Source organism: Protopterus annectens, chromosome 1.part2 (genome assembly GCF_019279795.1).
Source record: "Protopterus annectens isolate FY-2018-M chromosome 1.part2, PAN1.0, whole genome shotgun sequence".
Lineage (NCBI taxonomy): Eukaryota > Metazoa > Chordata > Ceratodontiformes > Protopteridae > Protopterus > Protopterus annectens.
Window position 1 is genome coordinate 899582130 of NC_056727.1, and position 21794 is coordinate 899603923.

The 21794-nt window shown below is 39.2% G+C and overlaps 1 protein-coding gene across 2 annotated transcripts in view; it reads left to right on the forward strand.

Annotated features, from left to right (window-relative positions):
• The first annotated feature begins 345 nt into the window (after nucleotides 1-345).
• The window catches only part of CDC42BPA (CDC42 binding protein kinase alpha), a 3351611-nt gene continuing 3330162 nt past the window's right edge, over nucleotides 346-21794 (forward strand). For both annotated transcript variants that reach the window (XM_044059574.1, XM_044059584.1), the window contains exon 1: nucleotides 346-1364. In XM_044059574.1, coding sequence (XP_043915509.1) covers nucleotides 1187-1364 — 178 coding nt within the window. In that variant the 5' untranslated portion in view covers nucleotides 346-1186. The remainder of the gene's footprint in view (nucleotides 1365-21794) is intronic.

The following is a 21794-nucleotide window of genomic DNA, read 5'->3' on the forward strand; positions in this document are numbered from 1 at the left end:
TTAAAACTATAAAGCTGTATTAGCAAGCAAAAAAAAAAAAAAAAAAAAAAAAAAAAAAAAAAGCTTTGCTAACGTTAACTTAATAATTTCACAGTGGAAAGAAATTAAGAAAAAGCGTCCAGGGAAAACAGTAAGGATCACATCTCATTGAAATAAAGAAAGCTAAACAATAACCCTTCACAGACATGTGTATTATTACTTCATACACCTAAACATTCCGTAATTGGTATTCCTTTCACCAATCACCCCCAGCTGACCCCCCCCCCCCCTTTCCAAAACTCCTCCAGTATCCCTACATTCCCTGCTGCTCCTGCAGCAGCTGCCCTCTGGTTACTGAGTGTCCGTCGGCCATGTTGGATTTGGGGTTCCTGCAGCACCAGCTGCAGTCTCTCTCTCCTTGTGAGTCAGTCAGTGACAGAGAGGGAGGGAGAGACCAGAAGCTGCTGTAAGACCTAGATGAGGATGCGCTGAGGACATATAACGGATTAAACACTATTGCTCTAACGACCGTACTTAAGAAAAAAGGCATTGCGAGAGACAGAAGCAGTCTTGCAAAGGGATTTTTGTTTGACTCGTGTTGATTAAAGTAAGGAAGAGTCCGTTGCTGCAGATGAAAGCGAGACATAGATCATGGACTAAGGGTAGCCGAGACATACCAGAGGGTAGTCTGCAGACCGGTGGAGGAGGGAGGGATCTTGCTTACTGTGGACCCACTCAGTATTCCCACTCTGTTACTGCCTGGTTCCCGAAAGATAATGGAGCGAGGAGTGGGTTACGGCGACAGTCATCCGTGGGTTCAGGCGACTTGTGCTTAATCTGGGACTGCTGCTACCGTTGCTAAAGAGCTCCCGGTATGCAGGAGACGGCAGCTTTCCCATAGGGACGAGGATCGGGAAATATTTGGTGGTGTTTTCAGTAGATTGCAAAGGGGAATTTGATGGTTCGGGAGGATTCTTTTTCATAGAATCAGTTTGGAAGGGTTGCCTCTCAGTTTTGACGTTTGGGAGGAAGCTGTAGGAGCCACTGGCTCCAGAAGTACCAGCCTTTGCATTGCGGTCTTTCAGCTCCCAGACTAGTGACAGCTGCCTGCTTAGGGAGGAGGGGTTTCGCGTTTGCTTCGGGACGTTTTGATCCTTTTATTTTACTTAATTAAAAATATTGGATTTCAGCGCCTGTGCGTTCCAAGATGTCTGGGGAAGTGCGTTTGAAGACATTGGAGCAATTGATTTTGGATGGGCCATCTCACACCAATGGGCAGACATTCAGTGTGGAAACATTGCTAGATATTTTCGTTTGCCTTTATGATGAATGTAATAATTCTCCGCTTAGGAGGGAAAAGAATATTGTTGAATTTCTAGAATGGGGTAAGTTTGCTTTCTCTTGTGGTACATCTTGTTTTATTTTAAGTTGACAACTTAAATGCCAAGTCCAGTTAGGGGACGATGGTGTTGTTTTTGGGGTATCTTGAAAAGTAAACACAGGATGCATTTCATTACTGCTTTGACTGTTGGCTTTATTGTTTATTTACTGCTTGCACTGCTGCCTTTAGTTAGGTCTGCGTTTCCCGAATGAGATGTGTGTTTCTGGGGCACCACCTCCCCCGTTCATAGTAGTATCATCCCACCCCATTAGCTGTGAGAGTGGAACTTGTGTAGGCTTCGAAAGTCTTTGTAACCTATGGGTCGTTTCTTGTTGCTGTTTGCTAAGGTGGGCATGCTTGTAACGACATGGGGCCAGTGTCTAATCCATTTATTTATTTTTTCCAGGAGCGGTTACATTAGTGATCACATATGAGCATAGTCAGAAAATGGGAGTTGGATATGAGTGGTCCTGCTTGCTGTGTATGGGGGAGACGCATCGTTGATGCATCATTGCCTGCATAACAGATTGCGGATTTGTTGTGGTTCCAGTGCAGTGCGGCTTACAAAGGGTTCGAACCTTCAGTTTGCTGCATCCAGCATCTGACAACTATCAGGCAGATAAATAATGGAAGTAATGTGTTCCATTGTCAAACACCCAATGGTGATAACACATTTAGCTTTGTTTCGACAGGTATTAGGACCGTTTGGTAATGCTTTAGGGGTGTAACGATCCTAGACTTCACTGGAAGCTCAGTGTTGGAGATACTTCAATTTTTCTTCACTCTGGGGCTTTGCTTGCATTCATTTTAGAGGACGTTGCCAAAAGGGAATTAAGATTTCATGGTGATAACTGTAATGATACGCTGCTATTGTCTTCGTTTTGTAGGACACATAAGCAAACTGTTAAGGTGCACTATCTTATAGGATTCTCCATTTCTGTTTTAATCTTGTTTTTTTTTTTTTTTTTGCAGTTTTCAGTCATTTACACCCATCATACTTTAATATTTGCCGGCTTTCACTGAGGAGTGCCCTTTGTTCATAAATCCTTTTTACCAGATGTTGCTTTATTAGTGATTATTGCGCATTTCAAGCACTATATGTTTGCTTTGTGTACTTGTTTGTATAATTTCACTTTGACGTAAGAAGATTAAAGTAAATTAAAATAATAGCGTGGTAATATGAAAGAGTACAATTAAAGTATACGATCCTGTCATTTATACCTAACGATATGCACCATAACTGAACAAATTCAGAAGTGCTGTTTTAATGTTAAGATAGTTAAGAAAAAGAAAATAAAACACTTGTAATATATTTTCACCTACCAGCTGTTAAATTTCTGAAGTGTAGCATACTGGCAATACATTTCAGAAATATGCAAAATGTAAGACGTGCAGTTTATGACATATGACCCCTCCCCCACCCCCTAGAATTTTCTGACCTTAGATTGGATATTTATGGGTGAAGCATTTATCACTGTGGTGATAAACTGAAGAGAATAATGGGACTCAAAAATTCATTTTAATTCTTTCTGGCCAATTGGAAAAATAGTTCTCCAGTCATCAATTTATGGGTACCCAGGGACTTGATGATTGACAGGCACATTGTTGGATTTCTTTGCTTTATTAAATGTTAAGACAGTAGTTATGGTGATAACTAATATGTCCTGTATTTTGAACAGCTAGATGTTTACTGCTGAATTGTTTCGTAGGATTTTATTGATCGGATGTTTGTGCATGTTTTATATATTGGGAGAGGAGGTTATGAAGCCGACCATTCTACTGAGTGCCCGATGTGGGGCAGTAACCTCAAAATAGCATTAACAGCTGTGAAAGAGACAACTGAATTTTAAGCAGTTATGATTGGCATTTTCACTAAGTGCTTAGATAATGGGAAAACAGGCCTGTTTTTGCTCTTCATTTCAGTACTGCTGTCATTGACTAAACATTTTTAACCACTCTACTTCAAAGCACAGCATTTTATAACAAGTGGCAGTTCAAAGAAAACAGCTCTTCTAGATTTAATGTGCTTGCACGTCTTACTTTTGCTTTGTTTGGAATGTTTTATAAGTAGTGTCACCTAACACATAATAAAGGAAACATGTCTAAAGCTAGTGGTTAAATAATTAGTCATACTTGCTAACATGTCCTTTCTATTCTTAGTACCAGACTTTTGTCATTTCCTAACTTTTTTAATGTATTTGAATTTTGATTATACTCCATTTTTTTTCGCAGTGATTTATATTCTCAGTTTTCACTGTCACAATTTTATGTACAATCCGGTACTTATAGTTTGTTTGCAAATGGTGTACTTGCTGAAAAATTGCTGCTGTTTTGCAGACATAGTTGAAACTGCCTGGCTGCTTGAGAAGACATTTGTGCATGTTGTAAAATTGTTGCTAATCAGGCATGACAGGGGCTTAGTATCAGTTTGAGAGAACTAGTACAATTATAGTGCTGAAGTACTGACACATGGCCAGAAATGGCTTTGCAGTGGGAAGAGAACAGGCATAGCAAAAAACAACTGTATGGAACAGAGAGTGAGAAAGGTAGGGAACAATCAGGGAAACAAGCTGCTGACTATACAGCTGTGATATTAGGTGGTGGTAAGTCAAGTGAGACAAGTTTGGTAATTTCATACTTGGCAAGCATTTGCAGAAAAGCAGCATTTCCTTATATCTTGTTGCAACCAGGTAGGTGGAATGAGCCATTGGGTAGTTTGAGGCAGTATTCAGTAGGATGCACATAGCTAGAAATTATAGTAGTGGTTGATTTTTAGTTAAAAATCAGTAGAACATTATTTGATGAAATATCCCTGTCTGAGTTCAGAATTAAAGCGATTGTGATGATAGTTACTTGTTGTGGAATAGATGACAGGAGTGGTCTTTTGTTCCAATGCGTCATTATGTTGGACTTGCTCTGATTGGTTTGCACAACCATAGTCTGTCAATATATTTTCTCAGTCTCCCGTGCTAAAACAGAAAGGATGCTTTTTTTAAAACACAAATTGACTTTTTCAAGTTACGTTTTTTTAAAATATAGACTGGGTTTTTCATTTGTTTTGAAACAAAACCTTGATTTGGTTTATTCATAGTTAAGATTAAAACATTCCTTGCAGAAGCTCAGTTGGTGTGCTGGTTATTAGTTTATGTGATAAAGGGAGCAAGCTGTTTTAAATACTTTATTCAGTTTGACGTTTAAACATTTTTCAGGGTTTAAAGCTCATTTTAGTGCCTTTATTCATGCAGTCTTGCATACAGTAATGAATTTAACCTGGTATAGTCGGTTTATAGAATTTACTGAGTATTTTAAATGGTTGTAATTTATAGTAGTTCCAGTGACAGAGCTAAGTTGTGAATACTTCTGCTGCTCATCAGTGTGGTAGGAAAACTTTATAATTTTTAACTTGCTACTCTTTCACAGAAAGTAGTGGTTATTAGAAAATTTTGAAAACATGTTTTTTTGTTTAAACATTTTGCATGTGATTACTTAAAACCATGAAAAAAGGTACACTAAGTAAGTGACACCATACCCCAAGTATCTAGATTGAAAGAAACCAATCTATACATTTTTTATTTATTTTTTTGTGTGTGTGATATGTATGTGAACATATTGTATATACCTGTGTAAAATGTGTGGAGCTGAATATTTATGCATGCAGGTGCATGGAACAGGTTTTCTTGGTTTACAGTCAACTTCCTTGTGTATGGTTTAAGAGCTGATGAAGTACTGTATAAATTCAAATCTCTAGGATTTTAAATGGTTAAAATTCATCTTGTAATTTGAAAAGCAGTGCCTGATATTCAAGATGATTTTACCTCATTCGATACCTTTTGGTGCTGACAATATGGCAAAACAGTTACATATAGACAGATCATTTTGTCTTTGTGCAGCTGGTATTAGAGTGAATATACTTCTTCAAATTTAAGATAAGTGAAACAGTGGGAGAGCCTGCAGTTATCAGATTGTTTTGAAGGGTATCAAAAACCCTCCCAATAGTTGCTTTGGAGTAGACGCTATAGCACTTGAGTGATTTGAAGGGTATCAAAAACCCTCCCAATAGTTGCTTTGCAGTAAACGCTATAGCACTTGAGTGATTTGAAGTGTATCAGTAATTCACTGAAGGTGAAGGTATGGTCAGAAACTTTAATTGGTGTTTGCCTGTAGTCTTTGTTTAGCAGAGAGTAAGTCTTTGAGTCTCACAAGGTAGCATGGGGTTGAATGTTTTAGATTTGCAGAAGTGTGGGATCACTGGACTACATGGTTTATGTGCAAGGTTTTTTTTTTTTTTTGAAGCTGTAAGCAGAGAAAGACTAAGCTTGTTTTCTTTTCCAGTTCTGTTTTACTGTTACATTTTCTTTTGTGTTTTACCGGAGCTTCAGTTTTAGAACATATGCTTGGCGCTGTTCACTTTTTTTCCCTACGTATTTTTATTTCATGCTCACAGGTTACTAAGCAGGACACAATTTTAGCTTTGGTCAAAGTGGTAGCATTTCTAGAAATGTGTCCAAAACTTTCATGGAGTTAAAGCAGTCTTTCCTGAAGTTGTTTTTTTGAAATAGAAATGGTAAGGTTGAAACACTTCTTGGTCTAAGGATGTGTAGCACTCCAGGGGGGGAAACAGCACTATTAAAGCAGTTTGGATTTGAAAGATAGTATAAAGAAGCAAGAGTTAAGTGTAGTGGAACTACTGTGGAGTGCATTGTTGGAGGCTCCAAAAGCAGTAGTAGAACACTTTTTACATGGTGATGGGAAGTGAACATGCAGTCATGTGAGAGGAGACTACAAAGTACCATGGGGTGGATGCTAATCCAAACATTCGGTCAATCCCTGATTTGAAAAAGTTGTTTATATTAAAAGTTTTTCAATGTGCAAATTCATAACGCAGCTGAAGTTTGAAAAATCACATGATGAATTTTATTTCTAGAGGAAATCAAAACATGATAGGCTGTATAGTGTAAAGCCTTTCCTCACTCAGTTTCCACGATGTCTACTGATATTTCTCCATTTGCTTCCATCCTTGTACTCTGCAAACTTTCTTACAGGTCTTCTCCCTTTCCCCCACCGGAAACAGTATTGGGTCTACAAAAGGATTACTCTCTTAAGTGCTATGTACAGTGGTGAAATACCCTGTTTCTTTACAGGAACTTTGTGGTCTCAAATTTAAGCTTTGTTTAGCCCTGATCCCACAAAATTCTTCAGTCCGCAGACAAACTTCTATACAGTTCTTTTCTATGCCATGTCACTCATACATAACGTACTTTTTACTGTTCCCCTAGCAAAAACAAAATCTGGTGATATGTGGCATGCAGTTTATGTAGGAAACAATTGGAAGTGGTTTCCTTTTAATGCAAGATACACATCTTGAAACTAAAACATTCGAGAATGGAGGTTAAAAAGAAGCTGCAGTTTCGTTAAAATGCAGCCGTGATGTCCCTTAACTTTACTTTCCTGGTTTTTTCACTACTGTTCTTTTGCTCTTTTGCAGTTTCTACAGAAGCACACACAAAAATATGTAATGAAAACATTTACATTTATTGCCACATTGCAGAGAATTGATTTTCAAGTCTGTTGTAGTTATACCACAGATGGTGTTCTATATAAATGAAGATCATTAGTCACTTTCAAACTACCATTACTTCATTGTTTTGCATATTGGCCATCATTTTGTAATTTTCTTGTCCCGCCTGTAGAACGTTTCTTGACTTGCACAGTGGTACAGACTGGCTACTGTTTAGTCAAGTAAACCCGGTTATTAAATCGTAGTCATAAATATTATGTACAGCTAGGTTCTTGTTTCAAGTTTTGTATCATTGCTATTTTGGTATTGAAGATCTGCCTTGTAATACGTATTTTTCTGTATTTGTTTGGATAGCTTGGGCTTCTTAAGTGATTTATTATTATCTTTCCACTGTACTGTGTGATACCTCTTATGCTTTGCATTATGCAAGTACCATTGCACAAGACTCCTATGTCTCTACCAAAAAGTTAGTAACTCCCCTCCACCATACACACTGAGTGAACTAGCAAAAATGCAGTTCAATCCCAATCACCCCTGCCAGTCTGATTTCTCTGTTATCAGGACCACTAATCAAATTTGAGTGACCAATATCATAGCTAAGCCTCCATTACTTTGTGCTCTGCAGCCAGCGTTATGTATAGTTTTAATGTGGATCTTCAAGGGGTTCTTTTTACTGTAACAAGACAAAAACGTATTAGGTCTAATATATATATATATATATATATTTTAGTTTTGATTCTTTAATAAATGTGTAACATCTCCTGGAAGTTGCACATTGAGATGTTGACTGGTGATAAATTTCTTCTGAAGACACTAGTAGTATTTTGGTGTTCATGGATATATGCAGAAACCGCCATACATCAGAGGCACAAGTCACGGGAAAACACAGAAGCAAATGTCTCTCTGATGCACCTGCTGTGAATAGCCATACATGTTTGATGCGACAAATAAAACACAACCAGTCCACAGGGACCAAGCACAAGTAAACAAAAAAAAAAAAAAAATAAAACGGACCACCAAGGTCAATTGCTCCACTTTATTCAGACACACAAAAACTAAACGAACTAAGCACTTTCGCCAGATGCCAAGTCCGGCTTCATCAGAGTCATTTGGTTAAACATCAAATAAGTTTTTAAGTAAATACTTAGTCATCTTAAGAACCAGTCACAGGTAATGTGTTTGTGACCTCATACAATTGTCATTTCACATTTAAAGAAACAGTTCATAAAGCTTGTCCATACAATTATTACAAATTCAATAGTTAAAACACTGTCAACTCACAATATCAATTACTATATGGGTGAAAATGCAACAAAACATTATAATAAACATTAAAAAACTTTAAAATCATTATATAAATGTAAATATATAAACTTACATTGTCAACAAAATAGTATGTGTGTATAAAGCACAAACTGTGCTAGATCATGTTGGCCCTAAGTTTTAAAATGGGCATCAGGGTAATGCTATCATTTAACCCTGGTGAAGTCAAGGCATTTAACCTAAGCTGCCATTGTACTTCCATAGCTTCTGCTTCAAGATTAATGTCTCCTCCTCTTTCACTAATACATACTCTATCTACAACAAAGAGTAAAAACTTTTTGAAATTCTTACAATGATGACTGTGCACATAAAGTGCATTGTGCTCATCTCTACCTTTGATACTTCTCAAATTTCTCATTTTAAAACTTAGGGCTAACATGATCTAGCACAGTTTGTGCTGGCGAAAGCGCTTAGTTTGTTTGGTTTTTGTGTGTCTGAAGAAAGTGGAGCAATTGACCTTGGTGGTCTGTTTTATTTTTTATTTTTATGTTTGATGAGACACCTTTAAACACTGGGCACGGTGGTTGTTGCAGTTCTTCTTTTGTTTGTTGTTTTCCACTTGTGCTATGCAGTTGTATCGGTACTTTGTCAGAATTTCAAGCCCTAGAGCAAGTCAGTAAATCACTATCTCTGATGACTTGGATTAGTCTTATGTTAAGAGTCAGCTCTGGAGTGCTGTTATTACAGTTCTTCAGTCTTTGGGTATAGTTAGCCGGACTAGTTTTATTAGCTTTTTTTTAAACACTGATTATTGCAGTCATGTTGGTTACATATGTTGTCTGTCTGTGACCATACTTCAAACTACTGTCATTATTGTCCCTCAAAATTTATTTGTCAGGTACCGAGTTAGAAACTGTGCTAGTCTGTTGTTCATCGTTTAACCAGCTAGATGGACTAGTCTGATTTTTTTTTCAGCTACTGCACTGGAACTTTAAACCCATAGCAGCATAATTTAGTCTTCAGAACATATTCAAAGGGAACAGCACCATGTCTCATTGTCCTTAAAGATTTGGACATTTATACATTTTATTTATAATGTGTGTGTATATACATTTAACAGTTGTGGTGCACATCATAGAAATGTGTGTGTGTGTGTGTGTGTGTATATATATATATATATTTTTTTTTTTTTTTTTATATTTATATGTGTAATATAATGTGTGTGTGTGTATGTGTGTGTGTGTATATATATATATATATATATATATATATATATATATATATATATATATGAGGAAAAAGGCGAGTAGAGAACCTGATATTTCTGTTGGCTGCATCCATTTTTTTAACCTTTTTTGTTGTTACACATTACCATTTCAGCAAGTCATCGTTTGGAAATGACAAGTGGTCCGTCCATTTTTGATTATTAATGCTGTAACTCAGTCTAGATATTTGATCTATCAGTAATATCCATGATTTTTAAAACACAGAGTGAATATAGAGAATAGCATGGTGAATTAAATGTTTTAATCTGTTTTGTTTGGTGGGGGGCTCATTTTAACATACAGATGATAACTTTTTTCAAAAGTGGTTCTGTCTGGCTAGAGAGTAAAGTAAACTTAGGATATAGCCAGAAAACTAGACATAAATTTCCCCATAATAATTGTTTCCCTGAAGGGGAAGGGTAGTCTGGAGCCAGCTAAATAAGTTGTGTTGGAGAATATTTTTCTATTGCTAGATAGCAGAAAAAGACAGGGAGGTTATTAAGTGAGAAGGAATGTAATTAAGGACTATTATGTTTAGTCTCCTGTTTTAATCTACAGTTTGGAATTTGTGGTGTTAATTGCAGGTCTCTTCAGTAATGAAGACAGGCTTAGCACTGAGTAATCAGTAGGTTATGTTCTGCAACACTTTGAGCGAAACATCAGAGAGCCTGTAGTGTAATTTACAGATATACCCAACTATTTTCAGATTGTGTTTGGTGCTACAGGTGTCTGTTAAGCCTATGTACAAGAGTGTTTCTCATCAGTGACTGGATTGTAAGTGTGTGAATATAATATGCTGTTTAGAGATGCAAAGTTTAACACATTGTACAGCTGAAACAGAAGTATTGTCAAAGCTACAACTACCCAGACCAGCATAACAAGCACAAATCAATCAAAGTGACAAAAAGTAGAGTTAATTAGGAGCTCACATTAGCATTTAAAACTGAGGGTAACAGCAATTTTTTTTTAATTTGTGCGTATACGTCAGGAAAATTAAAAGGTAAAATAAAGTACTGATGCAGTACTTTCAGTTGTATTACATTACCAGTTAATTATCAGACAATTTTAGAACAAGTGGATGTAGCCAGTATCCTGGCTGAAAACTAACAATTTTATAGAATCTAATAGTAAGCACGAACCAGATATATTTTTGTGAGGTTCTGTCCCCATTATAGGTGTCATTGAGTCAGCATTTAGTAAAAGCATTAGCCTTTCCTTGAGCCTGGACATTATTTTCTGTAGCTTTTTGTACAATTGTGTGTAGAATGAAATCCATCTCCTCCATATCATTCTAAACAAGCACACCAAAACCTGGTTTATTAAAGATTTCTTGCATTAAGATGTAGATGTATTAATACACAAGGGTGGATTGTCATCAGATGCCACTGGCTGTAAGCCTGTTGGCTTAATGTACGTTGTATGTAAAGTTGTGGAGAAGACCTAGGGTTATCTTCCGTTTATGGCAGTAATCCAGTATGGTTCTGTAATGGGCATATCTTTACAGTGAATCTTGTTGCTTTCTTTGAGAATGTTATCCGGTCATTGACAAGTGTCATCTGTCCCTAAAGATCAGTCTTGATCTGGTCAGACCATTTAGGTTGATTCCCCATACTTGACTAATGAATTGTTTTTGTTTGGTGGCCACGGTCACGTCTGAGTGGATCAGCAGGTGAGGGTGGGAGGCATGCTTGCCTGAACTGGTTAAGACGACCAGTGGCTTCCAACAGATTCAGTGTTTGCTCTCTTTGCTCGTATTTATTTTCTCTGAAGTCCAGATGTACTGATGTCTCTGAACAGCAAAATACACAGGCATCTGCAAAATCTGATATCTTAAGAGCTCCAGCTCAGCTGTTGGACTTGACAAGACGTATGCTTCAGGGGTTAGAAGAACTTGGTACATAAAATATTACCAGGCTACTCACTTGTTTCATTTCAGTAGTAGTCCCAGAAGCACTCTTAACCATCACCTTTTTACAAGATTCAGAGTGGGTTTATTTTACAAGGAAGGTGAGCAAAACAAAAATAGTGTGATGATGAGAAGTTGGTGATTGGAACTTACCAGTTGGAGCTTAGGAAGGGAAAGTGGTTTGGAACAGAACATGTGGTAGCATTGTATATTCTGTCATGAGCACGGGGGGGGGGGGGGGGGGGCTTTTTTTCTTTCAAGTGTCTGATGTCACATAAATCACCATACATAATGTCATTTAGTCCTGGCCCCCTTATATGCAAAAATCCTCTTTCTCATCCAGCTCCTCCAGCACCCAGGCCAGTAGACAATCTCAGGTCATGTGCATTGTAGTCAGGGCTCTATCCCTGTGTGCTACAGAGCTCTACATTTTTCTCATTTCCTGTAATAAAACGGTTTCAGAAAATGTCAGTTTACAAGGCAAAGGTCATTTTGACAGTCCATTCTGGCACAAATTTGGTTTCCCCATGATTCAACACTTCTAAGATGCATTTGCCACTTATATCCACTTTCAGTGTCATTCCCTGGTGACTTTAAGCTTGTACAAGGCATTTTTCAAAGGTTGTGTTCCTGCTATGACCCCTCCAGTAACGATCCTAAACTGAACTCGTACCTTCATTTTTATGCTGGAGAAGCTGCTTCTTTCCTCCTCTGAACTAGCTCATACTGCAGAGCTAAAGTCTTAGTCTTTGAAAACCTTGCTTTTGTTGACTGTAACCTCAGCCAGGAGAATGTCAGTTACAGATTTCTTGAAGCTGGTCCATTCTTTTCTTTTACGTTTTTCTGAAAGCTACATGTACTGTATGCACTTCATTCCTAAGCTTGTTTTCATTTTTAAACTGAACTAGTACACCAATTTATATGTGTTCCTTCCAAATTATTCAAATGCATGTCAGTGCCTTACATATAGCATGGATTTCCGCAGACAGATAGTGTAGACTCTTTTTTCTTTCACCTTTCTTTTATTTGCCAAAGGGAAAACTGCAGTAAGATCACTGACCTTTGCCTTCCTAAATTATTAGCCTTTTTTTTTTTTTTTTTTTGCTGTAGTAATTATGGAACGGAACCTAACCATATTCTAGAAGCCTGCTTTACTAGAATAGTTGTACACTGCTTCTAGATTTAGAGCTTGCTTCAGTTACATCCATCCGGGGAGGCCTCTGTTCCAATTTACCTGTAACAGTTGTGTCTCAAGATAAGATAGAAAAGTTATGTGACACCTCATTATAATTGTATGTTATTTGAGATGTAAGCTGTGGCTATGGGACAGAATCCATCCATCCTTTTCTTGTGATATTTCTCAGTTCTTCTTGCATGGCCTATTAGAACCTGTTCCTTTATGGTGTATTTTTCTTTGCCTAGGAACATGTTAGTAAAGAACTTGAGGATGGGGGGCAGTGATGGAGCTCCTCGGAGTTTAATGGCCTGAGCGGTTGTAGTGAAGACACTCAAAGCTGTAGTGTATTAGAGCTTTGCCTGTAGAAAATGATTGGACTTGCACTGCAGGTGCTCAGATTACTCAGAGTAGCACATACAACTTTCCCAGGCTACTGATTCCACCTGCTGTCCCATAGTGCATTGCTCCCTCCTGCCTTTCCAGTTCTTTTCACAACAAATTTCCTTTAAGTGTTATAAATGGGTGTTCCAAAGTCACATGCCCTCTTTCGTTGCTTACTTAGGCACCACTTTCTCCACAATTAGCTTCTCGTTTAAGAAGCACCCTGCAGTATCCCCTCTTCAGACATGACAAAGCTGTTAAGGGGCTCTCTTTTACTTTTTCCTCAGATTTGGAATTCCCTGAGTCAAAAAGACCAAGAAAACAGGTCTCTAAAATCATTTAGTCAGAGCTGGATCCTGATGTGAAGTATGTAGATGAAGAGGACACTGCTGCTGCTTCTCCGTCTTCTCTGGAGGGGTCAGTATTTGAGGAAAGTTCTTTATTTGATGGAAGAGGTGAGAAGCAAGACTGCTGAAGCTGTGGCATTTCTTCAGAGGTGACTGCGTAAGGCCTGTAGAGTGAAAGAGCAGTCTTTGTGGGTGGTACCCCCACTGGTGGACATCCTGAAGGATACTCTACCTTGTTTGCTCAGTAGCTTCCTGATTATGCAGAAAGGCTGATAATATTATGTTTCAGGAAGTGCTCATTGAGGGTTGACACACCAGTGCTAGATATTAGTGTTTTATCACCTACTTTGAAGGGGTGATGCAGTCTGTTCCTTTGCCGAAGATTCCAGGGTTGGGTAACTCTTCAGGAAGCATGTATTCATGTCTTGTCCCTGTTCCTGAGGGCAGAGCATTGTATTGCACACACATTTTCAAAGTGATCTGCTGAATGAAGTACAATTGTGTTGTGGATGGGCTGTCTGAAGGGCTGTAGGAGACTATCAAAGTAGAGATTCCTGTGCTGTAATGCCAGGCAGTTTGTTGCACTGGGACACCTTGTTTTTTTCCGAGGCAATGGATGGGTTTCAGAGCTGAAGGTCTGCTCCTGTAAGGGTCAGGAAAATTAAAAAAAAAAAAAAAAAAAAAGAGGTGCTTGGGACATCCCTAAGTAGCTTTACAGAACACTATTGGACATCACTTCCATGCCTGGGTCTTTCTTTAAACACACAGTGGTCAAAGATATGTTCTGCTTGAGCAACCTTGCAGTAGTATGAGCTGGGGACTCTATCCTGTATGCATAGCTTTGTGATAACAAATGGGAATGTTAATGGTACTGTCCATCATATATCGGGATATACAGCTCCAGCTGCAGGAAACAACACTGCCTCTGTTCCCCTGTCTTACACTTTAGTATGGTTCAATTCCTGATGGCCTGGAGACTTTTCACTTTCCTTTTAGCAACTTCTAAGGAGCTGCGCACTTTTGCAGCTTCATTTCCTGTGGATCTGAATTATTTGTCCATAATGTTTGATTCTGGGCTAAGCTGATGTTTTTTAAAGGTACATTTAACAGGTTCATGGTACCTGTAAAGTGCATGAATGAGCTTACGTCCGTGGTTTGGCAAGGCGTTTTGCAGATGATATTTATTAATAGTTTAATGTTTGTAAAATATTTTTTATATGGAAAGTATGAAGGGAGAGAGAACCTTAATGTTAATTTAGAAAGAAACCTAATTGATCTTTCACATTTTATTTGTGTGTTGAATAAAAAAAAATATCTGGGATTTGATATAAGAACTGTAGTCATTGTAAATGTGTAGCTCGCAGGATTCTGTTTTCCTCTGACATGCAGTAGTTAAATGCTTTTCAGAAGCCTATTTATGCAGGTCTTTAGCTAAAGATAGATGCAGAGATAACAAGCTGTGAAATTGGATTGCAATTGTACTGGCAGGCATTGCAGCTTCTTATAACCCACTGTAGTTTATGGACACATTTCCCACCATCAGTTCATCCGATGATGATCAGTAGTGACATAGCATTTGTCCAGCTTCGTCTCCTGCTTATTTTGTTGGGCATTTAGTGCTGTGGAACTTGTAAATCTTAACTATGCTTAGTTCTAATCAATTCCCTCATGATCACGTTTCCATAATTTGTATTTAGAATGTACAGGGCTACCATATCAAAGTCTGGAGATGTAATTGAGCAATAAACAACAAAACTGCATGTTCTATTTACTGGCAACGCTTTTTTTCTTAACACGTGACAGCTGTGTCATGGATTTAAAATAAAATAAAAAGAGCTGTTAATAAGCATACTGCATCCCCTCTGGAAACAAAAGATGTCCTCACTGTGGCTAAATTAAAGATTTTTATAGCATTCTGGGTTCAGCCAGCAGAAGGAAATGTTGATTGAAAAAGAAACTAGTGAATTCTAAACAAATGCTGAATGAGAGCTTGTTCCAAAAATCTGCCGTGTAGATGATTGGTGAGTTAAGTATTATGTGTTAAATTATTTTTGTGTGTATGAAGTGTTTATTTAAAATGGTTTGCTCTCTAAACGTGGACTGTGATTAAAATGAAATCGATGTTTATTTTCCTTGTATTTATGAAACCTGTATTTGAAATGCATAAGTTGGTGCAGATAGTGGGATATGTGAAGCTGGATGCTGGTGCTACAAAATATTTGACTCGAGAAAGTGTACTCTGATATTAGAGCACTCAATTTAAGTGTAAACTTGGCTAGTGAATTCAAATTTAGATCCATATTGGAAGAAACATGTATGTAGTGTGTGTACATATTTTTTAAAGCACACCTTGTAAATTTAATTTGCTCAGGACAAATCATCCACAGTATTGTTTAACCTTTTGGTGCTTGTACACTAAAGCATTTGGAAGGTAAGTGTTATATTAATGATCATTAGCGTTACTTTAATTAGGATTTATGTGCAGCATATACAATAGACATACAATGCCTTGGTCCTTTTATAGGCATTTAATGGGCCAGTGTTACACAAGTAAGCCTCCAACTTGTCATGAAGCAATTTTCATTGTGCAGTTTTGCCTGATGCATGTTTCAGGTCATTTAAACTAAATTAAAGTAAATGGATAGTTAGAGTTTAGAGAGATGGTAAAGCATGTCAAAAACATATTGACCAACCGTGAAGTTGCACATAGCTTGACTTTTGTTTTTTGTCTTCTGTAGAGACAGATGTGATCTGACTTTCATTTCCCGATCTGTTTTTAAGTTCATTTTAACAGTCTGTATCTGCATTAACTAAGGTCTTTAAGTCTTTATTAGTAATTTCAGTAAGTAGTTGCAATGCATTTTGCCATTTAGGTGGAATAACTGTTGGTGTTTAAACCTTATTTTCTTTCGTATGTGGTGAGTGCATGTCAGGCTAGTTCAGGATTTGTGTTTGCTTTATGGTTGTTCCAGGCCAGCTACACTGCTAAGTGTTAATAGTGTTTCCCTTTCCCATACCTCTCAACTGTGCAGGTTTTCACAAAATGGCCAGACTTTTGCTTCATATTTTTGGCCTGTTCCTCATAAAATTTGTGATTTTCTGAAAGTTACTGGGATGACCTGAGAGTTGAAGTCACTAAATAATGACCTACATTTGAGTTTCAGACTTCAAATCCTTCAGAAAATGCATGTAAACACAAACTCTGTTACTCTGGCAACCTTCTAAGTTTATAACAGCGATATTTAAAAATTGTCAGGCCTTTGTCCAGATTTCTAGCACTAAGAGGTTGGGAAGTATGTCTTCTACCCATCGTGTTCTAATAGTGTTCTTAAACCAATGTTATCTGTTGTTGTCTGCCCCTTGTGTTAGTTTTAACAACATAATTCCCTCCTCATACTGATTTCTTTGCTGTTGCCAGTGGGTACCTAAGTATCATTTTGCAAAGTCTCTCCCCTTCAGCTATTCACCAGGCTAAGTGATCTTTGATATAATTGCTTAAAAGTGTTTTGCTATGATATTGTAGTGCATTGTGGCATCTGATGTGTTACATGCCGCAATGCCATTTGCACAAATTTATCTGCATTTATGTGGGCCACTTTTTTAATAAAAAGCTTTGTAAACTTTTTATTAAAACCATGGCTGAAATAAATTTAGTATTTTCCTACATGATGTCATATAAGGTGGCTGCCCATAGATTTTAATGGACACTTCTCTGAGCTTGCGCAACTTCTATCCATTAAAAAAAAAGAAAAAAAAGAAAAACAAATTTAAGCTTGTTTCCTGCCTTTCCTGTTAAGTGGTATAGACTATTTGTAGGCTTCTGAGCCCCCAAGCCCTTCTGTGTTGGAGGGAAGCCTTCTAGCTTAGTTTTTTTTTCTTATAACTAGCCAGTTTTCTAGTTTCAGCACTCAAATCTGTTTCTTTGATCTCAGCACTTGTTCAGAAAAAAAAAAACTTCATCTGCTTTTACTGTACTTGTGTTTCTACCTACTTTTTTTTACTTTTGCATCATCTTAAAAGTACTCAATTGTATTTATTACTGCTTGGTGTAACTCATTCTAAGCCTTTTGGTTTAAACACTTGGGCTTCGGACCAGTTGTTTTGCACTGAGAGGGTTTGTGGTCTGCACTGTAGTGGCAGAACAGGTAGCTTACGTCCTTCTAGGTTGGGAACTGCTGATTGAGGGCTCAGTGTCTGTTATTCTAAAAGTGTATTAATTCTGGTTTAAGCACTTGGGCTTTCAGGCCAGTTATTTTACATTAAGAGGGTTCGTGGTCTGCACTCTTGTGGGAGGAGAGGCTGGACTCTGCCCTTCTGAGCTGGGAATTTCTGGTTGAAGGCTTATAGTGCATGCATATCTGAACTGCTTCTTACTGAAGTTGGTGCGCCTTGTTTGCTGTGGCATAGACTGGATTCGGGCATGCTGGATCTAGCTTTGTTTGTGTAACTTGAGCACTAATCCAGGCATTCTCTAAAGTATTCAATTGTATTTATTACTGCTTGGTAGTAACTTGATTATTAGCTATCATTCTAAGTCTTTTGGATTAAGCACTTGGGCTTCAGACCAGTTGTTTTACATTAGGAAGGTTTGTGGCATGCACTGTGGTGGCAGGACAGGTAGCTTTCATCCTTCTAAGTTGGGAACTGCTGATTGAGAGCCCAGTGTCTGTTATTCTTAAAGTGTATTAGTTCTGGTTTAAGCACTTGGGCTTCAGGCCAGTTATTTTACATTAAGAAGGTTTGTGGTCTGCACTCTTGTGGGAGAAGAGGCTGGACTCTGCCCTTCTGAGCTGGGAATTTCTGGTTAAAGGTTTATAGTGCCTGAATATTTGAACTGTATCTTACTGAAATTGGTACACCTTGTTTGTTGTAGCATAGACTAGATCCAGGCCTGCTGAATCTAGCTTTGTTTATATGCTTGTTGTTTGTTTGCTTGTTATTTCCCTAGAACGCTAATTCCACCTAATGCGTGGCTTCTCAGTGCTTCTGTGGATCACTAGTGATATCTGCATTGCTTACTGTACTTATTTCCTTGTTTCACTTGAAAGAAAGTTACTGTTTGTCGTTTTTGCATTTAAGTTACCTGTAACACATTGCACTTAAGTTACCTGGCACTTGCTCACTAAAGCAATTATATAAGTCAGCACTAAAAATTAAAAGCACTACACCCTCACTCCCCACTGGCCCTGGTTTTCAATTATTAAGGAATTCCCAATATTATTCTAGCATGTCCAAAGGTCAGTTGTCAATCTCCTCTCCGGTCCAGCTGGTGAATCTGGGAATCTTGAGGCAATGTTACAACTGCCTCATGTACACAGACAACCCTCTCCTCCTCCCAACAAATTCCAACACATGTGAGAGATGCAACCATATAGCCAAACTGGAGGCTAAGCTCTCTCAACTCAGTACTGGCATAACCAGTCAGGAGGAGAAGGAAACCACACTCACTACAATTCCAGTCTCACATAGACCTACCACGACAGCAAACCAAACAAATAATCACACAAAAACATACTCGGAGGCTCTAAATAAAGATCTGCCGAAGCAGCAGAGACCTCCAAAGCAGACACCCAAGCAGCCGCTACCCCAAAACAAAACACGTGCAACACATATCTCACAAAGCCAGTGTGCCAAACAGTCACAGCCCTTAAGACTAAACAACACACCTGATACACTTGTAATAGTGTGCCTGATGATAGTCACCTGACGTCCCGCTCACCAGGCTGAACAAGGAGAGAGTCACGGTGAGCAGCCTGTCGGGCGCTAGGATCCGCCACATAACACAAGCACTCAGGTCACTCCAAGGCAAGTACAAATATGACTCAGTCATTGTCCATGCTGGTGTGAATGACCTGAGACGTACCTCCCTGGACTACATGAAAAGAGACATAAAGGAGCTCTCTGAGCATGTAGCCCAGGCCGGTATGACCCTGACCTTAAGTAGCATCTTACCCTCACCAAGAATGATGCCACAATATGAAGACAAGACGATCAATTTCAACAACTGGCTTAAGTACTGGTGTCATTCAAAGGGGATCCAATGCCTGTCAGCTTGGGATGATATGCTCGACAAGCCACGATGCTTCGCTAGGGACGGCTTGCACCTGTCACCCCTGGGCTTTCGGGTATTGGCAAAGGCTCTTGCTACCCCCATAGTGCCTTTTTTAGGCAAGGCTCAAAAGACAAACCCACCTCCATAGGTATCACAAGGGATAAGAAACTAAGAGTAATGCTATTCAACGCCAGAAGTCTAAACCTCAAGATGCACGCACTCAAAACTCTCCTTAGCATGGAGAACATCGATATCTGTGCAGTAACAGAAACCTGGTTCAGGGCTCCCGAGAGCACCCCAGCACTACCAGGTTATACCTCATACCATGCTTTTCGGCCCCAAAACTTGGACCGAACCACAAAAGGAGGGTGAGTATCGATATTCATCAAAGATACCCACACCTCCAGGTTGGTGGCAAAGCACGAAGCATCAGAGACTATCCATGTGCAACTAACAGTGGGTAAAACTGCCTTCCAGTTTATAGCCTGCTACAGACCACCCTCCCAAACCCAGGAACCCCACTCGGCCTTCCTGAGAACACTGGAAAATATGAAGGTCACTCCAAACACCATTATATTGGGCGACTTCAACTATCCAAACATAGACTGGGAGCATTACTCTAGCTCCAACACCCTAGCCCAAAGGTTCCTAGAATTTATAAACTCAAATGCTATGGAACAACTTGTTACCACTCCCACAAGAGGGGAAAACATACTGGACCTGATCATCACCAACATGGGGACTCTATGCTCCAGACCAGAAGTGTATCCCTCACTGGTAAGATCAGACCATAAACTAATCTCACTGGATATTCACATCCCGACCCCACCCCCTGCCCAGAAAACCACAGTGAAAAACTTCTCTAAAGCAAATTTCACACTCCTCAAAACTGAGGTGGAATCCTTCAAAGCCCCGGGCCTGTGGAAAATATCGGCCAGACTGCAGAATCCTTTATAAATGCATTCTATGAACACCTTCAGGAATGCATGGATCATGCGATCCCAAATAAAACCAAGACCCAATCCTCCAAAGGCAGACGTCCTGTCTGGTGGACCCCAGCCATAAACAAACTATACAATAGAAGGAGGAAGCTACTAAATGATAGAGCAAAATCCCAAAAAGGGAAGGCATCACTGATCAGTATTAGCAAAAAACTACGGGCACACATAAAATTGTCTAAGGCCAGCTTAGAGAAAAATTGCACAGGACACTAAGGATAATCACAAGGCTTTCTTTAGTTATGTTAGGAACCTGGGTGGTAATTCCCAGATATGCTCAGAATTAGTCCAAAATGACAAAAATACACGAACCCACAGACATTGCCAACATCCTAGCTGACAGGTTCAGCGCAAACTTCTCCCCTCCCCACCAAAAGGGCAAATATCTATCCCAGCAGAGTGCTGCCCCTGACATCTCAGATGCTCAGGTAAGAGCCGCCTCTCCAAAGCAAAAACACAGCATCAATGGGACCAGATGGTGTCTCGGCTGCCCCTACATGAACTCCAAGAAGAGCAAAACCCAAACATAAAACTACTGTTCAATCTCAGCCTTACTACAGGATATGTGCCCAAAGAGTGGCGTACAGCAACAGTGGTCCCTCTCCATAAAGGTGGTGCCTCAACGGATCCTGGAAACTATCGCCCCATAAGCCTGACTAGCTTGGTCTGCAAAGCTATGGAAAGGATCATCATGGACCTCATAAATAAAGATATTGGGGACCTACAAACACTGGATCCTACCCAGTTCGGCTTTAAGGGCAGATCCTGCCTCTTAATCCTGGTTGATTTCTTTGAAACAGTCACCAAGGCCATTGACGAGGGGAAGGTGGTCCACACAGCCTACCTGGACCTCGCAAAAGCCTTCGATACAATACCCCACTGGCATTATAGATAAGCTCACCAGCTTAAATATAAACCCCTATGTCACTAGATGGATTGCAAACTGGCTCAAGGACAGAACCCACATGGTTAGAATTGCTGGAGCCATGTCAGACTCCAAACCAGTTACAAGTGGTGTCCCACAAGGCTCAGTCTTGGGACCTCTCTTGTTCGGTATATATTTCTCGGAGGTACAGGCCAACACGGAAGGACTGTGGCTGACCAAGTTCGCAGATGACTGCAAACTGGGCCATAATCGACTCTCCAGCCGACACAAGCATCCTCCAAAAGGGCCTCATAGAAACAGACAACTGGTGCCAGAGCCATGGCCTCAAGCTAAATGCCAAAAAGTGTATAGTCATCCCCTTTGGCAAAACAAAGTGCCCACAAATTACCACATAGGTGGTAATCCATTAAGTACAGAAGAAGTAATTAGGGACCTGGGGACCCAAGTTGATAGCAATCTCTTATTTGACAACCACGTGGCCAAAGTGGTTAGAAAAACATTTTATATAGCCCACCTAATCATGAAGGGATTCACATCTAGATCAGAGGAGGTCATTGTGCCTCTTTACTCATCCCTCATCAGGCCCATAATTGAGTACAATGCCCCTTTTGGGATGTACCTTACCAGACACCTGCAGCAAC